The 24,442-nt window shown below is 41.1% G+C and overlaps 2 protein-coding genes across 5 annotated transcripts in view; both read right to left on the bottom strand.

Moving 5' to 3' along the window:
• Positions 1-872, bottom strand: part of rasgrp3 (RAS guanyl releasing protein 3 (calcium and DAG-regulated)) — a 91,241-nt gene extending 90,369 nt beyond the window's left edge. The window contains exon 1 of the mRNA XM_017702569.2: positions 668-872. The gene's annotated coding sequence lies outside the window, so the exon portion shown is untranslated. The remainder of the gene's footprint in view (positions 1-667) is intronic.
• Positions 873-5,622: 4,750 nt separating this feature from the next.
• Positions 5,623-24,442, bottom strand: part of ltbp1 (latent transforming growth factor beta binding protein 1) — a 208,150-nt gene continuing 189,330 nt past the window's right edge. For all 4 annotated transcript variants that reach the window (XM_037542090.1, XM_037542089.1, XM_037542091.1 and 1 more), the window contains 5 exons: positions 23,146-23,283; positions 20,189-20,356; positions 14,621-14,791; positions 7,845-7,997; positions 5,623-7,053 (listed from right to left, as the gene is read on the bottom strand). In XM_037542090.1, the coding sequence (XP_037397987.1) occupies positions 6,872-7,053; positions 7,845-7,997; positions 14,621-14,791; positions 20,189-20,356; positions 23,146-23,283 (812 nt within the window). In that variant the 3' untranslated portion in view covers positions 5,623-6,871. The remainder of the gene's footprint in view (positions 7,054-7,844; positions 7,998-14,620; positions 14,792-20,188; positions 20,357-23,145; positions 23,284-24,442) is intronic.

A 24,442-nucleotide genomic window follows, 5' to 3' on the forward strand; every position in this document is an offset into this window, starting at 1 on the left:
CATTGACTTACATTAGAATTAAAGTAGGTTTTGTCCTTCTCCTGTAAAGTTAGTATTGTGGAGATATGAGGTTTTGTTTCAACAACACCAATATTATTATTGTTGTTATTACCATGTATATATATAGTGGAGGCTTCTGTTTAATTTTCTGTTAAACTGAAAAACGTGTACTTAACCCTTAAATGACTAGTGTCCATCAGCGGGCCCAAACTTCTATAACCTATGACTAGCTCAACCAGTTTGCATTGAAGTGCCTGTAGTTACTGAATAATAAGCATGTTATAATATGTAATAAGCCCAGGATTTTGAGGAGGTAATGTATGTTTTGACAAGGGTGGTGTCTGAATTCTGTGCAGTGTTGTGTAGAGTATACTCCATATATCAATAGAAATGTATATATTATTTTAAATAGCATCATTTTTGATATACAATACCTAATACCAAAGTAATAACTACATTTTATATATATATAGTTATAACTACACAAACAGCATCATTTGTCATACACAGTATACTTTAGCATAGGTATATGCATGTGTATATATAACTGCACATATATGTTACACCATAGTACTAACATTATATATTACTATACAAACAGCACCATGTGTTATATACAGTGTATAACAGCATTAGGGCATCAGTTTAAAAGACAGACATATCTTACCTTGCTGTTGACTGTTATGACACTTTGCTTACGTCCAGTCCAGTCCAGTTTTAGTCCAAGCTCGTTCTTTCCACACACACTCACTCACTCTCACTCACTCACACACTCACTCACACACTTTTCATGGAGATGAGATCAGACTGGAGCCAAACAGCAGCGTGCTGTGCAAGAGGAGAGCATGTGATTCTGTCTGTCTCTACACACACACACACACACACACACACACAATCTCTCTCTCTCTCTTTCTCTTTCTCACACTCTTTCTTCCCCCCTCCTCTTTCTTCCTTTCTGTCACTCCCCCTCTCTGTCTCCGCCTCTTTTCCTTCCTCTCTCGCCCAGCCCCTCCCCTTGTTTCCTCTCTTTCACTCCATCAGTGGCTGCGTCCCCCTCTTTTGTCCGTCTCTGTCTGCTAACAAACACAGCACTATGACCTCATCAGTCGCAGTATACTGGACAGTGTTAGTACAGGACTGGACAGAGACCCCCCCACCCCACTAAGGTCAAGTTACTCTTTTTCAGCATCAGGAAAAAGTAAAATACTTATATTTAACTGGGAATTACACAGAAGCTTTGACAGCTACAGGTGTTTGAAGTGTTTAGTGTGTCCACTCTCTGCCTTTATTACCGCTTCCATTCTTTTCAGGAGACGTGCTTTTTCCACACCTCTAAAGTTCAGTCTCAGAAGCTGGTTAGATTTTCTGCTTCTCACAATCCAAGTAACCCAAACACATTCAGTGATGTTGAGGTCTGGACTCTGGGGTGGTCAGTGCATTGCTCTGAGAACAAAAACTAGTTTGAGTTTAGTGCTTTTGTGGTTTTATTTGAAAAACGCTCTGACTTTGTGTGTATTTCCTTCCAAAGACGAAGGCTAAAGTCTAGTTTATCTGACGGTTGCGCTTTTTTTCGGTCCACCAGGTTGTTGCACGGTTGTTAGGGGTCTCGTTTTCGCTGTATCTTTTAAAAAGCCCGGTTTTTGAAACTTTGTTTTTCACTTATTTTGCTTTCCTTTCGTGATGGTATGGCATGCTGGTCATCCAGCATGTCGATTCTGGGTGACCAGCTAAACCGGCATCAGGTGAGCATAAACCAGCTTAAACCGGTATGGATCCCGTTTTGCATAGTACCTTATAGCTCTACTGTTAATGTGAATGTTACAGACTAGCACATCTTATCAGAAGTGTGTGTGGTACTGGTCTGAGTGGATCAGACACAGCAGCGCTGCTGGAGTTTTTAAACACTGCGTCCACTCACTGTCCACTCTATTAGACACTCCTACCTTGTCGGTCCACCTTGTAGATGTAAAGTCAGAGACGACAGCTCATCTGCTGCTGCACAGTTTGTGTCGGTCATCCTCTAGTCCTTCATCAGGGGTCACAGGACGCCGCCCACAGGACGCTGCCCACAGGGCGCTGTTGGCTGGATATTTTTGGTTGGTGGACTTTTCTCAGTCCAGCAGCGACACTGAGGTGTTTAAAAACTCCAGCAGCACTGCTGTGTCTGATCCACTCAGACCAGCACAACACACACTAACACACCACCACCACGTCAGTGTTACTGCAGTGCTGAGAATGACCCACCACCCAAATAGTACCTGCTCTGTGAGGGTCCATGGGGGTCCTGACCACTGAAGAACAGGGTAACAGAGTATCAGAGAAACAGATGGACTACAAACTACAAAGTGAAGCTATAGAGTAAGTGGAGCTGATAAAGTGGACAATGAGCATAGAAACAAGGAGGTGGCCATATATATATATATATATATATTTATATATATATATATAATTGCTTTTGGAAGAAATCCTTTGGAAGAAAACCTTGTATCTCCATTTTTGCCATTTTTCAGTTTTTGACATAATCTGAAAGTATCTGTCACTTTTTACATTGTTTGTAAATTTTATGATGAAAGGCCTAAAAGAAATGACCCAAAATGACATGGGAAAAATTCTGGTTCCATTGACTTAAATTGAAAGTGAAGTATGTTTTTTCCTTCTCCTGCAAAGTTACTATTTTGGAGATGCAAGGTTTTCTTCCCACAGCAACGATATAAATATATATATATACATTTGTTTACACCTTCACCGTTTAATTTTGCAGACATTTTGAAAAATTGGTGTAATTCCCCTTTTTGAAAAACTACTATAAGCACACTGAGTGAATGACCACTATTGTTTTTAGTTACTTATTAAACCTGATGGTCCACTTTAGGTCTTCCAAGTAAATAAGAAACTATAATTACTCTGAATACTCGGAATAATTAGGCCAACAGTAAAAAAGCACACGCTATTCAGCATTTTTTTTTGTTGATTTTGAGCTAGAATAGACCAAACAATGCCTCTTATATTGACCACAAGCCTGTAGATAAAGGTTATGGATGTTTGGAATAGCAGAAGGCCCAGCGTTTGTATTACGGCTCAGCGGGCAGGCGGTATGCTGGGTCAGGAGCGTGTTTGGACCCTGGCATGTGGCATGCTGAGGTGTTAAGCTGGAAGCAATGCTGGTTACGACACCTGTGGAAAAGGTTCACATGCGCTCACCCAGGCACAAACACTCCCTCAGCAGGATGTGTGAGTGGCTGAGAAAACAAAGCAGATTAGAGGAGGATGCAGGGTGGGCTCTGATACGACCAACACTCATTCCCTCTTTATCACAGACCCCTTCCTTCTATTTACACTCAGTGACCACTTTAGGAGCCACACTGTAGAGGTGTACAATCACAGACTCATCGGCTGCTGCACTATTGGTTCATACCTCATTCATCAGTGGTCAGTTTGTGCTCACAGAACTGCTGTTGGCCAGATATTATTTGGGCAGTGGATCATTCTCAGTGCATCAGTGACACTGACAGGCATCTGGTATTAGTAGTGGGCTACAGTGGCTAACCGTGCATCAGTAAGGATGGGGTTTCCAATAAAGTGGCCAGTTTCTTTAGAATGTGTCTCATTCCATACTAATACACTCTGCAATATGTAGAAGCATCAGCATGGAGTCAGTATCGTTCCTGCCACTATATGAAGTCTTATAATCAAAGCTTTGACAGGTTCACATTACTTACATTACTTTTTTATTCCATCTAATTAACTGCTTGAGATGTAAACAGTCATTCAGAGTGATTTAGTGTGAAACGCTTCGTCGTAGAGAAACTTACCGAGTCAGAATTGTTCACAGTTGTGATAGGAACCAGATTCTAAAAGCCAACTCAATGAATGTTATTACATGGGATTAGGGGTGGGAATCTCGAGGCACCTCACGATTCGGTTCGATTACGGCTGCGATTATCGATATTCGATATATTTTTTCTCACTTTGAGAGGATTCAGTACTTTTATGATCGTCCACAATGAACTTACTTCCAATATCTTTCATTAGTAAATCAAATGGAAGTTCAAGTGAGTGAACTGGAAGGCTCTCATTCACTGCCCTTGTTTGGAGCACATTAGTCGCTGCTGCCACTCATCTGTGATAAAATGCGGTTGATAAAATTACGGTGAAATTAGATCCGAGATCTAATCTAGACCCGCTTTCTTCACTGATTTCATAACGCAAGTCTTGGTGTTGTAGAAGAAAGTCCTCTGGTTGGCAGCAAGTATAACTGGACGGAAGACGGGATATGGTTTTCCCCTTCAGCACGGTTTCAGCATCGTCCCAAGAGTGCTCTGCTGCATCTCGTGGCGACGCTCCTCGCTTATCTCTGGAGCTGTTGATTGTTTTCACACATGCTCAGACTGATATCTGAAAGAAATCAGAGTAAGAGTTCACAGCCCTGAGCTAAAATCCAGGATTTCTAGACTTCACTCCGATCTAAGATACCAGAGTGTGCTGTTTATACGACTATTGAAAAATCAGACAACTGCAGAAATCCGACTAGGATCAGATTATTGAGCGCATATAAATGCACTCGTTGTTTTCCAGGAGCTTTGAGAAGGTTTCAGCCTCTAAAACAAACCCAGAGGTAACTTTTCAGATTGATCACCAACACATGTGAAACTCAGAAGACACGTGTGGGTTCGCTGGTGGTTTGGATGGTAAATAAAGTTACTATATTTGTGTTGTGGGCATGGTGACCCCTGGTTCCCATCACCACCACTGTAAAGAAAATGTGGGTCTCTATAATGAACCATTTCACATCAAGCCACTCTGAATGACCCTGTTAACGTCTCAGTGACTGAATTATGCAAAATTATATAACTGGTGGAATTCTCATTTAAGTACTTCCATAATAATTTACATTTATGTTTGATTTGCATATCGTTGCTGTCCAATGAAAAATCTCCGTTTTTTGTGATTTTAACTTTTCTGCATCGTTGGAGCTCAGCAGCTGCTCTTCAAGTTGGGTGAAAATTTCATGATGATTGGACCAACAGAAATGGTCCAAAATTGCTTAGAATATAAACTGTTTCTGTTCATTTACATTAAAAGTAAAAAAGGTTTTTGCCCTCTCCTGTAAAGCTGCTATTTTGGTGACATTAGTTTTTCACTGGACAGCAATGAAATGCAATAAAGGGATATTCCACCAATTCACGACTGCTGTGAAAAACAGGCTTGTGCTATTTACCTCCGATAAATAGGTGCACTCGTGTTATAATTACAATAATAATCACATTCCTCGATGCTGAAGACATCAAAAAAAAAAAAAGTTTAAAGTGACGATTCAAGCATTGAGCAAAAAGATCTGGTCAGCAGTGGTCCTGTGGTCAGAAACTCATATAGGTTCACTTGTGGTTGTGGATAGTAAATAAAATGCCTATGTTTGTGTTGGAGACACGGTGACACCCGGTTCCTATCACCACCACTGTAGAGAAATCAGAGCCTGTAAGTTTCCTCACACATGAACGACTTCACATCAAACCACTCAACTCAACCACGAATTCAAAATTTTAAAAAAGTGGTGGAATTCCCCTCCAAAGCGTAATCAAAACGAATCAGCATCAAAATAACCGTGAGTCGCGAAGAAGCCGGTGTAAATATCACAATTTGTGATTTATTAAAAGAGTTTTAATATACATTATATGGATAATCATACAAGAGCTATTTATTCATGTACAAATTACAAATACATAAACTGTTTATCAAACTCTTCAGTTTAAATGTACAAAATAAAAGGAAAAAAAAAAATCCCACGGCTGTTTCATAGCAGCAGCTTTGCAACCTGGCAAGACTTTTTCGCCATCGCGGTCAGTGAACGGTTTTTCGGTTCTAAACATGATGGAAGAAAAAAAAACAGATAAAGGCACTTCATTTATTCTTACGCGCTCAGTTTCTCTTTTTTTTGGCAGAAAGAATACAGTCATTTCAGCAGAGAGAAAAGTGGGCCAAATCGATCAAGTCTTGCAGAGGGAGAAATCTGACCCGGGGTCAGTTTTTAACTTTGAACAGAACGTCTAATTCCAGGTCAGGCTTCTTCCTCCAGAAGCTGATAAATATGGAACTAAGCCTGTTCCACAGGGCAGACGCACACGAAGGAAATACAAAAAAGGATTGTTGTCCCAGACACAGAAGTAGCTCGCTTTGATCATTAATACAAAATACCTAGTTAAAAAAAAAGCTTATTTCAATTATGATGTGTTAATGCAAAAAAACAGACATTCTGTGTGTGTGTGTGTGTGTGTGTGTGTGTGTGTGTGTGTGTGAGATACACTCTGATATGCACTGTCGTTAACGATCAAGTGACGTGGTGCGAGAGACAGGGTCAAGAGAAGATACGAACGAAGTGCTGGAAGAGAAGAAGCAAAAACGATGGATGAATGAGTGGAGCCAGAAAGAGAGAGAGGAGAAGGACGAGGAGAGAAGAGGAAGGCTCACGCGGCCTCTCCGCCGTGGTGGCATCTCGGACTGGGTAAATAAAGCAGATTATCCCCCAGCTGTCAGTTCATAGGGTTTGTCGTTTTCATGCCCGAAGAACAAAAATTCCTCAGGGCACATTTTAAAAAACTCCTTCTAAATTCAAAAACAGAAAAAAAAAAAAAAAAAAAAACGCTGACAAAATAAACCAAACGTACACAGACAGACAATAAAAACATACAATTTTATACAGTTCTGTTTTTCTCTCGCCGCACCATAAGATAGCATGTTAGATTTATCTTCATCTCAAGTAAGAATTTTTTGTCGCTGTTTTGTTTTTGTGGTTTTTTTATAGGTCATACAGTGCAGAGTATATGGGCTTTGATTAAATAAGAGTGTTTGTAGTGTTTGTGGCGCCCTCTGCTGGTCACTCGGTCGCAGTGCGGACTGCGGGCGCTGCACTCTGCTGGCTGGGGACGCAGTAGTTGGGCTGGTCAGACTGCGTGTAGCCAGGCAGGCACTGGCATTTATATGAACCCGGTGTGTTGATGCACTTGGCGTTTTTGCACAGTGACATACGCTTGTTGAGCTCTGAGCATTCGTTCACATCTGGAAGAAAAAAGTGCATGACTTGAGAAAGCAATTGTGAAGGCTATAGTACAAACAAACTGACCTATATATTTAGCTATATAGCATGAAATATAAAATATATAGGTTACATGTGTATGTAACATATATCCAGTACTGTGTGAAAGTCTGAGGCACCCAAGACACATTTTCACCATCTATTTATTTGTGTAGTTTGTGTTTATTTGCTGAGAAAAGTTAATATTTGAATAAACAAAATGTATAGAATATTAATTAATAATGATAATAAGTAGTGATTTTCTGGATGTTGGTGTGTTTGTTTACCCATCTCCAAGCCTCTCCTCCTCGAGGAAGCCCAGTATTATATGTAGTTAAAAAGCAGCTCCTGGTTTGACCAATCAGTGCTCAGTAAATTGAGCTCATGATGTCATTGATGATATTAACGAGTCTCTGTGGCGGCTGTGAAGGTGTCCAGGAAAAATATGGACCCAAGAAATTCTTGTTACTTTTTACTGTTTTTTTGTTTATTTGAATTATGAATACGACTTTATTCTAATGTATATTGTGATAAACTCACTGCTAAAACTTTCGCACAGTACTGTGTGTGTGTATGTATATATATATATATAGAGAGAGAGAGAGAGAGAGAGAGAGAGAGAGACACAGAGAGAGAGAGAAAGAGAGAGAGCTCCTCATGTTTTTGAGTTCGTGTTTTTGAGTTCTCTTCTCAAACTTAACTAAAACCGAACCCCTGTAAAGGACCCTAGAACCCTAGAACCTAGAAGTTCTGTCTCTAAAGCGTTTCTACTTACCCACGCAGGCCATTCGAGATATGTCGAGTGTGTACCCATCAAAGCAGTCGCAGGTGTAGCCCTCCTGCACCCTCACGCAGCGTCCGTTCTCACAGCCGTTCAGTATACCGCACTCTTCGGCCCGCAAGCCTTCAAAAGCATCGTACCGACCGGCTGGGGGCAGAACAGATTCAGCTGTTAAGCTTTCTTAAATATTAACCATAAACCGTTTAATATTAAACACCGTTAACAGAACGAATTCTCCACTCACCCTAAACATAGTCGAACGTATGTTTGGTGTCCAAATTCTGCTTCCTTAGTTCAGCACTAGAGCTACAATGCTAAAGTCGCTGATACTAGAATTCAATAGTCACCCAAATCTTTTCTGTAAATACATCCTCAAAACTAGTCTCAGCCTGCTTAACCGCGCCCGGGTCTTAACCAAGGTCGCACTGACTTGCTGATGTGGTTTAGGACACACACTGATTACATTTACAGTTTCTGGCAGTTCTTGCATGTTCAAACTGATGATATGGGTCATTCTACAGAAACGCCCTAGCGTTCACAGATATATTACACTTAAAAAAAAATTTAGGATTAAAATTTGTTTATATTTAAAAATAAAACAACATATTTTAACAATTACACCTTCTTGAGCCTCAATCTAACAACACTAGTTTTTAAATCAGTCATATTGAACTCCAAGCACCACAGAAGAGCTGTGAGCTAACCCTAACCCTAACCCCACAGTCGTGTGTAAAGGCTGAGGCCGTATTTTGAAGTAAAAAACGTTTTTTTGCAATTTTAACTACAACAATCTATACATGACTATGAAATATATAAATTAAATGACAAAGAAAACAAAGAAATATTATAAAGTATATAATGAAAGTTCCTCAGGAGTCGTGTCACTGGTGTTACTGCGTGATAAAAGTCTCTTATTTTAAAATAAAAGTCACTCCAATGACGTCACTCGACCTCCTTTGACCTGTTTTCTGAGGATCTATGGAGAAAAGCTCATGGTGAGTCCACTGCGTCTCTCAGTTCTCAGAGATCTTCTCATTCAGCTCATGATCTCATATGAAGCTTTTAGCTGACGTCACTGGTGCGACCGACTTTATTCTGAGGTAATTGTGAAAAAATAGAAACACAAATGGATTAAATTCCATATTTTAGTGGACGTTCCCTGATTGACAGCGTGTGGTTTGATGCTCTGTAAAATGCACTGATCATTAAAAACGTCTCTGGTGTTTCATTTATTATGTGGAACACCGATGACGACCAGGAACACCAGTGACGCCTATAGAGAGACAGGAAACGTTTCTGTAGAACGACCCAACACACATTCATAACTACAAACAGCAGAAATCAGTAACATTGATCAGAGCACCTGTTGTATAAGGAGGCTGCTTGCAGTGTTTGGCTACACTGTGAAGTTCTGTTATTCTTATAGCCAACAGAAACTTAAACTGTGTCCTAAACCACATCGACAAGTCTGCATGACCGTAATGAGGACCTGGATACAGTTAGCAGCAGGTTAAAAGAGGCTTTGAGGATGTTATAACGAAAAAGATTTGGGTGACTATTGACTTCTAATGCTTGTTAGCTACATTAGCCTTGTAGCTCCAAAGCTAAACTAAAGAAGCAAAATTTAGACACCAACAAGTCTTGGTTGATCAACTATTTCTGGGATAACTAGAAAACTGTGCAAGTTTGATTTTTTGCCAAACTGTTCCTTTAAACTTGAACGATAAATTGCTATAAAATCAGTGGTCATTGGGTGGTAGGCAGGAAACACCCTGAACAGATCGGCAGTCCATTACAAGGTAAACACACAGAGATATACAATCACACACACACCTACACACACACACACACACACACACACACACACCTAGGGTCAATTTAGTCTTTGTACTGTGGGAGGAAAGGACCCTGGTTACCCAGCTGGGGAACTGAACCCAGGCCCTTCTTGCTGTGAGTTGCTTGCAACATTAAATAAAACATTATTGTAAAAGTATTCTTTATCAAACAGGTACAAGAAGATAGGAGCTGTCAGGAAAGCTGTTAGAGCACGATCTGCTCTACAGACCAATTACATACGCTTCAGTTTCATTTGTGTAGCACTTTTCAATCAAAGCAGCTTTGCAGAAATGCAGGGTCAGGCCTTTAAAGGGGATTTCTGCTGATTTTTCAAACTTATTATTATTTATTTATTTATTTACCCCACAACTTTTGTAAAACAATATCTCTGACGTCTGCCAGCGTATTTGTAACCATTTCATGTAATTACTTCCTGTGGGGGAGCTTTTAGATGCATTGAACTCCTTAGATGTCTGGTTCCCATCACCACTGTGAACAATTCAGTAGGCTTCTCCAGGATGGCACTCTTCACATCAAAACACTCTGACTTGGGTTACATCTTACATCCATTTAACTACACAGAAATTTTGAAAATCAGGTGCAATTCCCCTTTAATTGGCAAGCCGAGGTCCATCAGTGTCAGGAAAAAAGAAAGGAGCCAAGGCTGAAAAGGGCACCCCTTCCTCCTCTGGGCCTAGTTATGACACCACTGACCACATGATGGCAGCAGAATGCTGCGTAAGGCTGAAGCCTGATTTGCATCCGTCTCTTCTTAGTAGATCGCTTCACCTAAAGATGCTACTATTACTAAAAATCTGAAAAATTAGACCTTTGCAAGAATCAACTGTGATTTAATAACCATAATTCCCATTAATCACCCTCTTTTTTAGCATTCGTTACATGCAAACCCCAACTTTGAGGCATGGACTCGTATCTCCAGAAGCTGTTGATGTCTTCTCCTTCTTGGGAAGAGGCAGAATATTTCAGATATGTGTGTCATTTTATTCGAGCCAATCACATAGCTGCATAGCAATGACCCAAAATCAGCAGCCGGGCAATTTTACACGTGAAGGGGGTTTGAATCCGTGCCACTGTGTCAGAATCAATTGGATTCTGCTGCCTTCTGTTTCAGTTCTAGATGACAGCTTCTAGTATCGCTGTGGAACTCATTATAGCTGGAACAGAGAGCGTTGAAGTAATATAGATGCAGTTACCACTGTGCAGTAAGCTTCTCAGAGCCTTATAGGAATGCAGTGTGGTATGGCGGATTATTAGAGACAGTAGTTTTGACACGTTTCTCTGCAATTAATAAATGAACAGAAATGCTATTGACTCATACTTCAACAGAACTGAGTGGAGTTCTTCAGTCAGGTTTACAGTCAATGGGTTTTCATAACACTGAAGTATTCCCTTAGATTCAGCTTTCTTGCTGATCTCTGTGCCACAGATGCTGTTGATAGTATCAAGATTTACATTGCCTTTTAAGAACTGAGGTCTGTCGCCTGGCCAAGCAAGACAAGGCCTGGATTTGCATTGGGTTTGGGCCAATTTTTCATGTTAAAGCAAGGTGCCATTTGTTATGTTTTTATTTAGAATTACAATTTACAGCCATTTGTCATTTGTGTTTGCGTACTGTGAAATTAGACCTCTGCATTTAAACCCATCCGTGCAGTGAAACACCCACATGCATGTACACTAGTGAACGCACACACTAGGGGACAGTGAGCACACTTGCCTGGAGCGGTGGGCAGCCCTATCCACAGCACCCAGGGAGCAACTGGGGGTTAGGTGTCTTGCTCAAGGCCACTTCAGTCATGGACTATCAGCCAAGGGGATCGAACCGGCAACCTTCCGGTCACAGGGCTTGTTCCCTCACCTCCAGCCCACGACTTTAATGTTTTTATTAACATACATTTTGCAAACTCTTACATATTTTCTCTCATGCATGCTCACATTTTGTAGTATAATCTACACTGATGAGCCAAAAAATTATGTCCACCTGCCTAATATGCTGTTGGTCCACTGTGTGGTACCAAAACAGCTCCAGCCAGCTGGGGCATGGACTCTACAAGGCCTCTGAAGGTGCACTGTGGTATCTGACACTAAGACATTAGCAGCAAGTCATGAGGTAAAGCCACAGTGGCTCGGACCTCTGTCCCAGCACCTCCCACAGATGAACGATCTTATCCATATCTAGGGATTTAAAGGCCAGGGCAACACCTTGATCTCTTTATCATGTTCCTCAAACCATTTCTGAGCAATGTGTGCAGTGTGGCAGGGCACGCTGTCCTGCTAAGCGGCCACTAACAATTCTGGAATACCAGAGGGATGTATCTGGTCTGCAAGGATGTTTAGGTCAGAAGCTCAGACTCAGGAATCCCCCTCAGAGCATCCCATCAGACAAGCCTCCACCGACGTTTCTTCTTTCCACACTGCATCCTGGTGCCATCACTTCTCTAGGTGAAGGGCACACACATTCCTAACCATCTATGTAACGTAAAGGAAAATGGGATTCAACGGACCAGGCAAACTTCCTCCACTCCTCCAAGGTCCAGTCCGGACACTCATGTGCCCACTGTAGGTGCTTTCGATGGTGGACCAGGGTTAGCATGGGCACTCTGACCAGTCTGCAGCTTCACAGTCCCATATCCAGCGATGTTTTGTGACACATTCCTTGTAAAGCCATCATTACAAATTTCTGTGACTTGCGTTACAGTGGTCCTGTTATTTCAGACCAGACAGAATAGCCTTTGCTGCCCTCGGGCATTGATGTACTTTGAGTGCCCAACACCCTGTTGCCAGTTCGGGGTCTGTCCCTGCTTGGACCACTGTCGGTAGGTACTCACCACTGCTGACCAAAAGCACCCCGCAATCCTTGCCACTCAGGTGAGTCAGGTCAGTCACTCAGGTCTTCATGTCTGCTCATTTCTCCTGCACCCATCATATTGACTAGAACCGACTGCTTGCTTTCCACCTAATTTATCCCAGGCCTTGACATGCACCATTGAGATCATCATCATCATCATCGTCGTTAACCGCTTATTCCAGATAGAGAATCCCAGATAACCCTGTTCCCCGCAACTTCCTCCAGTTCATTCCCAGGGACCCTAAGCCGCTCCCAGGCGAACTTGGAGATATAATCCCTCCAGCATGTCCTAGGACGACCCTGGGGTTTTATCCCAGTAGGCCATGCCTGGTACACCCCCACCGGGAGCTGTCCAGGGGGCATCCGAATCAGATGCCCGAACCACCTCAGCTGACTCCTCTCAATGTGGAGGAGTAGCAGCTCTACTCCGAGCTCCTCCCGGATGGCCGAGCTCCTCACCCTATCAAATAGAGTGTAGCCCACCATCCTGTGAAGAGGCTCAATTCCACCGCTTGTATTCGGGATCTCATTCTTTCGGTCATTACCCACAGCTCATGACCATGGGTGAGGGTCGGGATGTAGACCGACCGGTAAACAGAGAGCTTTGCCTTATGGCTCAGCTCCCTCTTCACCACTACAGTCTAGTACAGTTAACGCATTACTGCTGCCGCGTGTCCCAGCCTGCGGCCGATGTCACGTTCTCTCTTCACATCACTTGTGAACAAGACCCCGAGATCCTTAAACTCCTCCACCTGGGGCAAGTCCTTTCCCCTTACCTGGAGTGGGCATGCCATCCTTTTCTGCGCTAAGACCATGGACTCAGATTTGGAGGTGCTGGTCCACATACCAACCACTTCACACTCCAAACTACACACTGCAAACCGCTCCAGTGAGCGCTAGAGGCATCTATGTGATTCAGCCAAAGGAACATTGGGATTATCAACATTATTCATTTCATCTGTGCATGATCATAATGTTTCGCTTCATTGGTGTATGTGTACACTGTTACTAACTGTTCACCACGGATGAAATAAAAGAAAGCCTACTTAAAGTGAAGTGTTTAAAATTCCAAATGAGTGACGTTTTCATTGTGGAAACATCAGCGTCAGTACAGGAAAAGCTTGGCTTTCAGATAAGAGTGTGGGCTTTTTAACTCATTTTCAGACTGTATCATTTGGTACTAGACTGTAAAGAAAATCAGTGGTATCACACATCAGCGCTTTGTGCCATGATGCCAGTCCATCACAAGGCAAACACACAGACATATACAATCACACACACACAAACACACACACACACACACACACACACACACACACACACACACAAATACTAGGGTCAATTCAGCATGTCCAATTTGCCTGACTGCATGTCTTTGGACTGTGGGAGGAAAGAACCCTGGTCACTCAGCTGGAAAAATAAACCCAGGCCCTTCTATGAGATGACAGCACCACCATGTCGCCCCACTTTATAAACACTGCTTGTCATATGTTGCGCTTTTTAACTCAGTTTCTGTCAATCAAGTGCTTAGTAACAAAGCAAAGAACAGTAAAACTGCAACAAGACTTCAACGCATTGAAAGTATTGGTATTCCCACCAGTGTTAGTATCAGGACACCAGACTTTGTATTATTTGGTACTAGACCGTAAAGAAAATCAGTGGCATCACACATTAGCGCTTTGTGCCATGATGCTTTATTTCCATCCTTTGACTTCATGAGCACCAGGAGCTGTTTTGTCTGAAGAACTTAAGTGACCCTTATGAGTCCCACAACAGGGAAATTTCACCTCCGCATTTTAACCCATCCGTGCAGTCAAACACCACATACACACTAGTGAACGCACACACACATTTGCCCGGAGTGGTGGGTAGCCCTATCTACATCACCTAGGGAGCAGTTGGGGGTCAGGTGTCTTGCTCAAGGGCACTTCAGTCACATAGTGTCGGCTCAGGCAATCGAACCTGCAACCTTTCATTCACAGGGCTGGTTCCCTGACCAACAGCCCAGGACTGCCCCACTGGAAAACCAGGAGATAATATGGAAATAATCAGCTCTTGCTTTACTCACTGTTAGGGTTCTCCGAGTCATCAACGACTGTAAGTCCAGGGTTCACGCGTCGCTGCTCATACTCAGGACTGATCATGTATTCGTGGACAGGACCAGCAACTAGAGCATCACGGCCATACGGTCGTCTACCAGCAACAGTGCCCTGGATGTTACACAGCGTGGCGTACTCGCCTAGAGAAGAAAGAGAGAGGGTGAAAGGGTGTGAGATGACAAGTAGAGGGAAAGGAAGTGGAGAGAAAGTGAGGGACATGCCCTGTAGTGGCTGTAAATTGAAATGAGGCAATTCCACGTTTTATTATTAACTTCCTCTCCTTCTTTCAGAACTCTGCATCATACATACGCAACACCAGTGATCATTTTAAGGAAGAGGGGGGTGCAAAATCTTGCAATGGACTAACCCATCAAACCAGTCAGAGATATCTTTAACATTTACTAATGATATTTTAAAGTTCCAGTCTTCCACAATGAGGACAGCTCTCGTCTTAGGTAGGACGGATTTCAAATTAGAAGTCATGAAATTGACACATAGAATTTGGCATTCTTTCCCCTTTTTACTTTATATGAATGAGCATTTTGCTCCATTTTCTGAGACTCCAGTCATGTTGGAGTTACCGTCATTTACACATGCTTTGTTGTTCTTCTTTACAGTTTAACGTTTATTTTTTGTGAGATCTTTCAACACAGCTCTAATTTTTTAACACACTGAGTATGTATATATGCACTCAGTAAACCAATCATAATCGGATTTCTGCAGTTATTTGATTATTCAAATGGTCATGTAAACAGGATGCTCAGATTTCTTAGATTGGTTTTAGAAATCTGATTAAGAGGCTGGACTTTAGCTCAGTAGTCAGATTTCTCAGTGCACGTGAACTCTTACTCTGATTTCTTTCGCATTTCTCAGTTTGTAGAAGCGTGAAACACACAGCTGTACCAGAAATAAACAACTCGGCAAAATATTGTGGGAGTGACGCTGAAACCAGCTGCATGCTTAAAAATAAAGGTTTTACATATTCTTCATCTTTTAGATGACAGATGTTCATATTTTCACATAAAGTGGTGAGGTGTTTTTTTTTAAGCTGCATCATGAAGTTTGAGTTTTAGATTACGTTCATGTCACCTCTTTTTCTGTGAGTTTATTGGCTGGCTGTAAAGCAGAAATCTGATGACTGTCTGACTCTTGTAGACGCAGAGTTTCCCCATTATCTGATTACTCAAGTGCATGTAAACAAAAGTTACATTTTCATGGAAGATTTAAAATAAAATAATATGATGTATTCTTCTTATTATCACCAGAGACAGGAATCAACAAGTAGGCCAGGGTGACGCAATTAGTCATCATGTAATCATCTGGATCTACACCAGAAGGAGCCCATGAATGCACCTTTTGGAGCCACATATATTAAACGGAAGATGAAGCAGTGCTCAAAAGATGCTGGGTTATATGGGTTATTTAATAATGTGTTATTAAATCTGTGACTTTTATTAAAGTGTTTCATCAAAACAGATAATGTTTAAAAAAGACAGAAGATAGATCGAAGCTGCAGCAGTGCTCTGGATGGGGGGCAATCTATAAACTATATCACGCTAATCGTTTTTGATATCGCCCTGGCCTAAAAACAAGGTAAAAAAGGCTTGATTTTAGGTTGAGTCTAATGCTTTGTTGCCTGTCTGGAGCAAATGGAAAGTCATAGATGTACTGAAAATGTAATATATGGGGTCCTTGTGGTTTTGAATAATAAAAAATATTGACATTTATCATCCCAGGCCTAGTCACAAGGCTGTAATATCTTAGGATCTGTCTAAAGTCTGCACTTTAGTAGAGCCCATCCCTCGAGGCAAACCGAGGGTTCGATGAGCTGCCAACAGAAACTTCCCTTGACGTTTCTGAGAACCGGAATGACCTTCAAGATGGCAGGAGGGATCCCCTAAGGGCAAGTACAGACGAGAAGCCTGTGAGTGTCTTTCTGTTTTCCAGAATCGAAACGCAGGTTTGACTCCTCTCGTGATCTGTTTCAGTCTTTATCCTGTACTGCGTCTCTCGCTGGCCCTGCCGCAGCAGGTAACGTGTTTCTAATTACCGTGGCCGCGGGGACCGGAAGACGTCTGCGCTACATTAGCGAGATGACGACACGCCCGTAATCATCCAATCATTTCAGGGAAGAGCGCTCGCATATGGAATTATTTGAATGCCAAATGAGGCGTGAAACGCCAGCGGAACTTGAGCTGCTCCAAATCCCTAAACATGCCCTTCATACATAAGCCTTTAATGTTGTTTCTCCACATTGTGTAGTTTGTAATGTGCGTTCGACCACAAACCACCAGACTGTAAAACAGAGAGTTCCGGTCCTAAAATCTGATTCGCTGAGTCGCATTCAAAGCCGCTGTAAAAACCACGATATACGCGCACCTATGACTGCCTCACAGCGACTGAACTCACTGCACCACAGCATGACAAATCCTCGAATGCCGCCCGCAGGACCCACCGAGTGTACTGATGATGTACGAACCCGTTTTTTGCTTAAACTGAGTGGCTGGCACTTTATTTTCTTAACTAGAACTAGGCTAGTCAGGTAGATTACCATCTAAACAACTCCATCACTAATATCACAGGCTTGAATTAAAGCACTTACGGTATGATTATCTCTAAAATGGCATATAAAACACTAAAGAATGTCCTTTGAATGACTGACACGCTTTAAATACCCGTGTCAAACCTGGGCTGAATCCCAAACAGCTCAGTAAATAGTGTGCTAGCTATGCTTTGTGCTTTAGAAATACTAGTTTCTACAGCCAAACAGTGCATCATTTATCGAGTATGGATGTGTCTGCGTCCCAAATGACTATTTTAAGCTATACTGTTCATGGTTGTGGAGTGAGATCCAGTTTAAATGTCCACTTAGTGCACTATGTAGGGAGCAGGAAGCTATTTGAGATTCAACTGCAGCGTGAGAAGAGGGGCGCCACTGGTTTGGTGGTAAATTCGACTCCGTGGTAAATTGGTCACCAAAAGTACTTATAAAGCGAAGGTTTCTGCATGAAACAGTGCTGTTATGATTTTGTTATAAGACAAAAAATTGAAATGACAGCAGTGTACAGCGATGGCCAACCTCTTTCAACCTTTCAAACTACGTTTCTTGGTGGAATACTTGTTTATGTTGGTAATAATTTAGGCGTCCACGGCTCCCCAAAAAATTAACCTCGCTGGTGACATCCTGTGTAAATAAAAATAATGCATGGCCATGACTTAGTAAGGCAGGGGAATAAGACGATTAAGTTGTGGCCATGACTTAGTAAGGCGTCCCACACTTTACTTAGTCGTGGCCACAACTTGACTAGTGGTTGGTATAGCTTATATGCCTTCCACACTGTAGGCTGGGGTTCAATCCCTGCCTACGCTATACCAATAAGAGTCCTCGGGCAAGACTCCTAACACCACCTTCGCCCACCTGTGTAAAAAAAGAAAAAGATCAAATTGTAAGTCGCTCTGGATTAGAGCGTCAGCCAAATGTAATTATCTCATTCCCACGCCTTACAAAGTCATGCCAATGCATTATTTTTATTTATACAGGATGTCACCAGCAGGGCTCCGTAGAAAACGATGGAATGTCCGATTTGCCTTACCGCCTGCTGCCAACACGTGAAGGCAGCATAGACGTGTTTTCCACAGTTTGGCCACAAGTATGCATACTGAAAAATGAATGCGGTCAAAATCAATTTCAGCTCCCAAAACTCATACATGCTGCTGGGCCACCTAGCAGAGAAGAAAAGGGCAGAAAAGGCTGCATGAAGCTTGAGTTGTGTTCAATTATAGATATTATAAATGTTAGACATTTGCTCCTGAGTCAAGTCTTGCTTGTGTAAGGAGGTGCATGACATTAGCATGTTACATGCTAACTTGTAGCTAGCTTTTTTTCAGTCAAAACAATTCATCTTTATTAATGTTTAGGCAGTGTTTCCAAATTCTGACCCTGGAGTAACTCTGCCACACATTCTGATGTTTTTCTGTTCCTATTTTGACCTTATGAAGGGCTTATGAAGGGTAATGAGCTGAGCTGAGTTGGACAGAGAGAGAGAGAAGCATTCACTGCAGGAGGACATGGAGACTAGGGCCGAGAAATACCTCTATTTCAGGGGCATTCAGCCTCAGCGGTTGACAAAATTCATGGTTTTTGTGTTTTTTTCACGCATCAGTGTTTTACATCACACAGCCACTGGGAATCCCTGCCAGCCTAGCCACTCTAGCTACAGGCTAACAAATACAACCAAGCAAATCTGTGAAGAAAACACTGATTCTATCTTTATTCAGAACAAAATAAACACTAAAGACAAGTTTTTTTACCCTTTCAGGCACAAAAAAAGAAGCCAAACTGAGGTAAAGTGTCTACAGTAAAGTGTTTACAGTAAAATAAAGCTCTGCTGATCGTTCAACACAGTTTAACAGTAAATGGTCTCAAACGCTGGAGTTAATGTAGAACTGCTGATTCACCCTTTAACCCTGAAGATCAGCACAGACGGCTGGTCATCATAGCAACGCAGACCACAATCTGGCCTAGCTAGTAGCTAATGAAAAGGCAAAGAAAAAGAGATGAACATCAATAATTTGGAAACAAATGGACTTATTTGCATTTATTATCACTCCAGCTGGTTTTCCGAAACATTTAATCTGCAACAAGAAACTGTCAAACACTAAAAAGTCGCTAGGCTTGTCATTCGCCAGCTTCTTGTTTGAATTCTCCTGTTTCACCTTAAACGTTGAAATGGAAAATTTCGAGCCGGTGAGTGAGAAGCCGACTTCAGCCTTGTAAGAAGTCAAACATTGAGAGATGTTTTACAAGAAACTAACATTATTCTGCTTTTGCGTAAAAGTTTCCTGCTGGAGATGTGAGAAAAGCAGCTATACCTGAGCTAAAGCTTAAAGCAAAGCAAATTAAGCCTTTTGTTTTCGTTCATATTTTTTATCCTACACTAGGACATTAGCACATACTGAGACATATTTACAGCCAAGATGGAAATAAAATCTTGTGGCTCCTAAGGTGGTTAGATTCTCTTATTAACATGTGGGGTGCCAACCCCTACTCTAGCTAAAAAAATAAAAAAAACTCAGTAAAAAAGTTAATCTTGCAATATTTCTACACCAGTTTCACAATGAGAAATATTACATAAAATCATATGCAAGTCTGAACACTCAATGTGTGAATGTCTGAATCAAATGACATTGTATTGATTTTCAAAGGGAAATTAAGTTAAAACCCCTCTGCAGAGAACTTAAATATGCCACTTTTCTGCAAACTTTTGGACACAATTTCTCTGTACAATACAATACAAAAAAATAAAATGTGTTATAACATTCAGCAAATTAACATGTGTATATAACAAACTATGTATTAAAATGCAGATGTGCAGATCTGTGTTCTCTGTAGCGGATGTGTTCACTTATTTTCATATAAAATAAAACAATTTGTCCAGGGATGTCCAAAAGTTTGCTTTATATTGACTAGATTCACAATGTTTTCACTTGTCAAGATGTCAATTTCTACAGTGTGTGAAGTGTTTGTATGTGTGTACCTGTGTCTTTATGGGGACAGAGGGCACAGTTCAAGCCCCAGGCCTCTCCATACAGACAGCAGCACTCGGTGTATGTGGTCATCCGGTCTCTCAATGGATTATGGCAGGTCCATGTCTCAAAAACAGTCTCCCAGCAAATATTTAGGAACATGTCCTCCTCCGTGTGCACTGTGGACACCAAACAGCCAGTGAATGCAAGAACAAGGCAAGGGGTTTTTAGTCAAAGACAATGACGAAAATGCTTTGATACAGAACCTTAGACAACATGCACAGTTGTACAGATGTATATGAACCATTCTACTGAATTAGTTCCAATAGTTGAATAATAATAAAAAAAGACTTTTGTAAAAAAAATTTTTTACAAAGACTGTGCTATTATCTATTTAAACCCAGTGCATTAATAGAGATAATAATACGCTTAATATTTACAAAATTATTCATTACTTGTTGCTTTTAATTTACAATTTTCATTGTGTTAAAATTTCTAATACATTTTTATGCATTTTTTTCATATCATTTTTTAAAAGAGCTATTTAAAATGAAGTTGATAATCGTAAATTTCATTTTCCAATTTATAAAAATCTGTTCAAAGCTGTCTTATACAGCTAGTTATGCTCAAAATTAGGTCAAATTGTCACTACTGAAACACTTGGTACTATTTCAGAGACAATACTAATGGGCAATATTAATGGACAAAATGAAATGGTCAGTCATTTGTTTTAGTAAAATAAACATAATTAAGGTGTAGGGTCATTCAAAATAAAAGGATTTTAGCCTGAAGTCCAAGTGAAAAATCTGAAAGTCATTTAGTCTTTGACTTTGAACCAATTTGGTAAATTGATCCATAGAAGTGTACTTATAAGATATAGGAGATACGTGTAGTACTGGCTAGAAGTTAAGCTTTAAAAGAATGCAATTGTACAGCTTTAGTTTTATGTATAAGAACATGTGTACGACAATGTGACACATTAAGTTTTAGATTTATGGCCTGAGAAAATTCTATTAAAACCAGTTTATCTGGGCAGTAAACATTAATTACTAACATTAAATGAAATTAAATACAAATTCAATAAATTAGATTATATGTGGGTCAGTGTGTTAGCTTTCCTTCACCTCTCCTAAAGGCAGGATTTGTTGTTACCATCCAATACCAGCTTCAGCAAATCAATACTTCATTAAGTTAAATCATGTGTGCTGCTGGTGGAACTGAACAAGTATCAAGAAGCACCAAACCATTGTTTCCTAAACAGTCCACAACATAGGAATAATTTGACCAAAAACAAGAAATTTTCACTATTTTTTGCTGTATTGAGTTGGGATGTCCCAAACCGATCTTGTGGATAGGGAGCAGAGCGGATCCAGGCATATTAGTATGGATCAGGTATCAGCTATATTAAGCCCAGTTCCTATCCTTTGCTTTTCAGAGCTCTGTTTACTTCACTGTCATAGAGGTGGCATGAATGGACATTATCCACAACCTGTGGCAGTGAAGAACAGTTTCATAAGCTTCAAACATGTGAACAAGCATCTACTACACTTCGAGTCTATTTTCTGCCACTTGCTGCAACATTCCAGCAGAAACATACAAATTCCTGCCAAGTGTTTCACTTGTGAGTATTGACTGAGGTCAAAATCACACCCTTTAAATAATTCTCGTAAGATTTGTCGGACGTTTGATTGGAAAACCCATCTGTGTGCCCACACTGTCTAGAAAAAAACACAAACATCATCTATATATAGTGTATAGAGGTACCCACTATATAATGCTTACTGTCCAGGTAAACTGTTTTAAGCTACTTTCGTGGTCTAAAGCCCATTTTGCACATGATGTGACACGGTCCACTCAGCGATTTCCAGTGGGCGACTTTTTCCTTTCACTCCACTACATTTCAGAGTCTAATATCCGACTTTTTCCTCCTACATTTTGAGAAATCTGTCGTTCCTTTTGGTTTCTGTGTGTATAAAAACGTAACATGTCAAAACGTAAGAAGCGCAAAGCCAGAGCGCCAATCAGGTTATCATGTTTCTTTTTTCTGAATTTCATTTTATAGTGAATTCATTTTTGCTAGTTTATGTTTATGAGACCCACAGATCAGTACAGTAAAGGAGCTCATCTGTGATCCTGAGTTTAAAGCCAGTTTTTATTCAACTTAAACTTGGAACTAAGTTGTAAATAAATCTGAAACTGAAACTTTGCTTGTGTGTAAAAAGTGATTTCAGAGCCACTCGGTTCTCCCTGATGGAAACTGTTTACCTTCAGTGTTTTGTGCTTCTGATCATTTTAATAGACGTCAGCGTCACTAATTAATGACGTTCTATTAAAAGACTGGTTTACCAAGAGAGACGCTGGAGGACTTTCACCTGAAATGAGTTCATGAAGCCAGTCTGGTTATAAAAATGATAACAGGACCAGATCAGAGCCAGAATTACTCTTTTAGTACTTTTACTTTATACTTAAGTACATTTGAAGGGAAATACTTTAGTACTTTTACTCAAGTGGAGGTCTAAAGGGAGGAACTTCTACTTTTACTGCAGTGATATTTACCTTGAGGGTCTCTGCTTTAACTCAAGTACATGATGTGTACTTCGTCCACCTCTGGTTATTTCAGACCGGACGCAACACACATGCATCGCAAACACAGTTGTGTTTTTTTTAGCGTGATAAAGACATCTGTTCTGTCCATTTATGGTGTTATTAATGCCCTTTATGTAGATGATATAAAGAGGAGGAGATGCCTGTGTGCTCACAACATTAAACTACTCAATGGATTTCAATCAACTTGTCGAGGAGTTAAAGCTCAGACATTGCATTTCTTTATTGTTTCTGCATGGAAACTGCTGGCATACCGTACACATCAGAAATAGACCCAGCATATGTTTGCATTTCGCGCCCAATTACCCCACCTGGTGTGAAATGGGCTTTAGACTTTTGCACAGTATAGGGTTACAGAGCTTACCTGCGGCAGCGGGGAAAACGCAGTGATTGTTGTCCGGGGCTAGCACCATGTTGGGAGGGCAGAAGCATTGGTAGGAGCCTTCATTATTCGAGCACTCGCCATCCAAACAGTTGGACTTATCTAGACACTCGTCCGTATCTGCAGAGAGAAAGAAAGAGCGACACTTTTATTGATTTCTTCTTCTTGTGAATGAATTTTCCCCATGTGCTGTCAACGTTATCAATAAAATCAAGACCTCTTAAAGACTCCTTCACCTTCACCTTCACCTCCACACATTATTACCTGAAGAACCTTCAGCGCAGACGTCACTAACCTCGTACCGCTGTCCATTTTTAGAGATAACAGATTGTTATATGCGCTCAGAAATCACAGCACTTCACACCTTTTAGCTTGTGTTTTAAGTGATGGATGTAAAATCTGGAAACGTGCCTGTGTCTTCCTTCGCAGTCATGGGTCTGGCCAAAATAATTTGAACACTTGAGCAACAAAAGTTTGAACAATTACGGCATTTGGCTGACGCTCTAATCCAGAGCGACTTACAATTTGATCATTTTACACAGGCAGGTGAAGGTGGTGTTGGGAGTCTTGCCCAAGGACTCTTATTGGTATAGTGTAGGGCGCTTACCCAGGCAGGGGATTGAACCCTAGTCTACAGCATAGAAGGCATAGGAGGGGTGAACCACTACACTACACCACCTATACAGAAATCAATCTAACAGCCTAAACAGAGAACACAATTAAATGTGGCATTTTCTGTACATTTTATTTTGCTGACTTTAATATATTGGAAATATATAATATATAAAAATTTGCATAACTTTTCCACAGACTAGATTTCATTCATTACGAATCAGTCCATTACAGCTGCACTAATCCGCTACAGTGAGATTAATACCCAAAAATAAATGAAAAAAGAAAGAAAAAAGAGAAATAAACCTTATGCCTTAAGCCTGGACACACACTCGTTTCTGTGAAGTATGCCGGGTTGGCTGGTGCGCGCTGCCTTGTGGTTTTACAGTGGAAGGGGAATAGGAAATGTAAATGGCTTGGCTGGGAAGCGTGGCTGCTATATGCATTTAGTGTGTGTTAAATGTGTTTAAAAATACGCCTCCCCACCCATTCAGGCCACAAATGAAAACACACAGTCCAGCGCCGGTTCGGGGCCATCGCTATAAGTGGCCGAGGCATGAGCAAAGGAACTAAATAGGGTATGTGTGCGTACTTGTGCATGTATGCATGTAAGGAAAAAAAAAGTCCAAATGTGTAGCCCCCCCCCCCCCCCCCAGTCCCTCTGTAA

Source organism: Pygocentrus nattereri, chromosome 10 (genome assembly GCF_015220715.1).
Source record: "Pygocentrus nattereri isolate fPygNat1 chromosome 10, fPygNat1.pri, whole genome shotgun sequence".
NCBI lineage: Eukaryota > Metazoa > Chordata > Actinopteri > Characiformes > Serrasalmidae > Pygocentrus > Pygocentrus nattereri.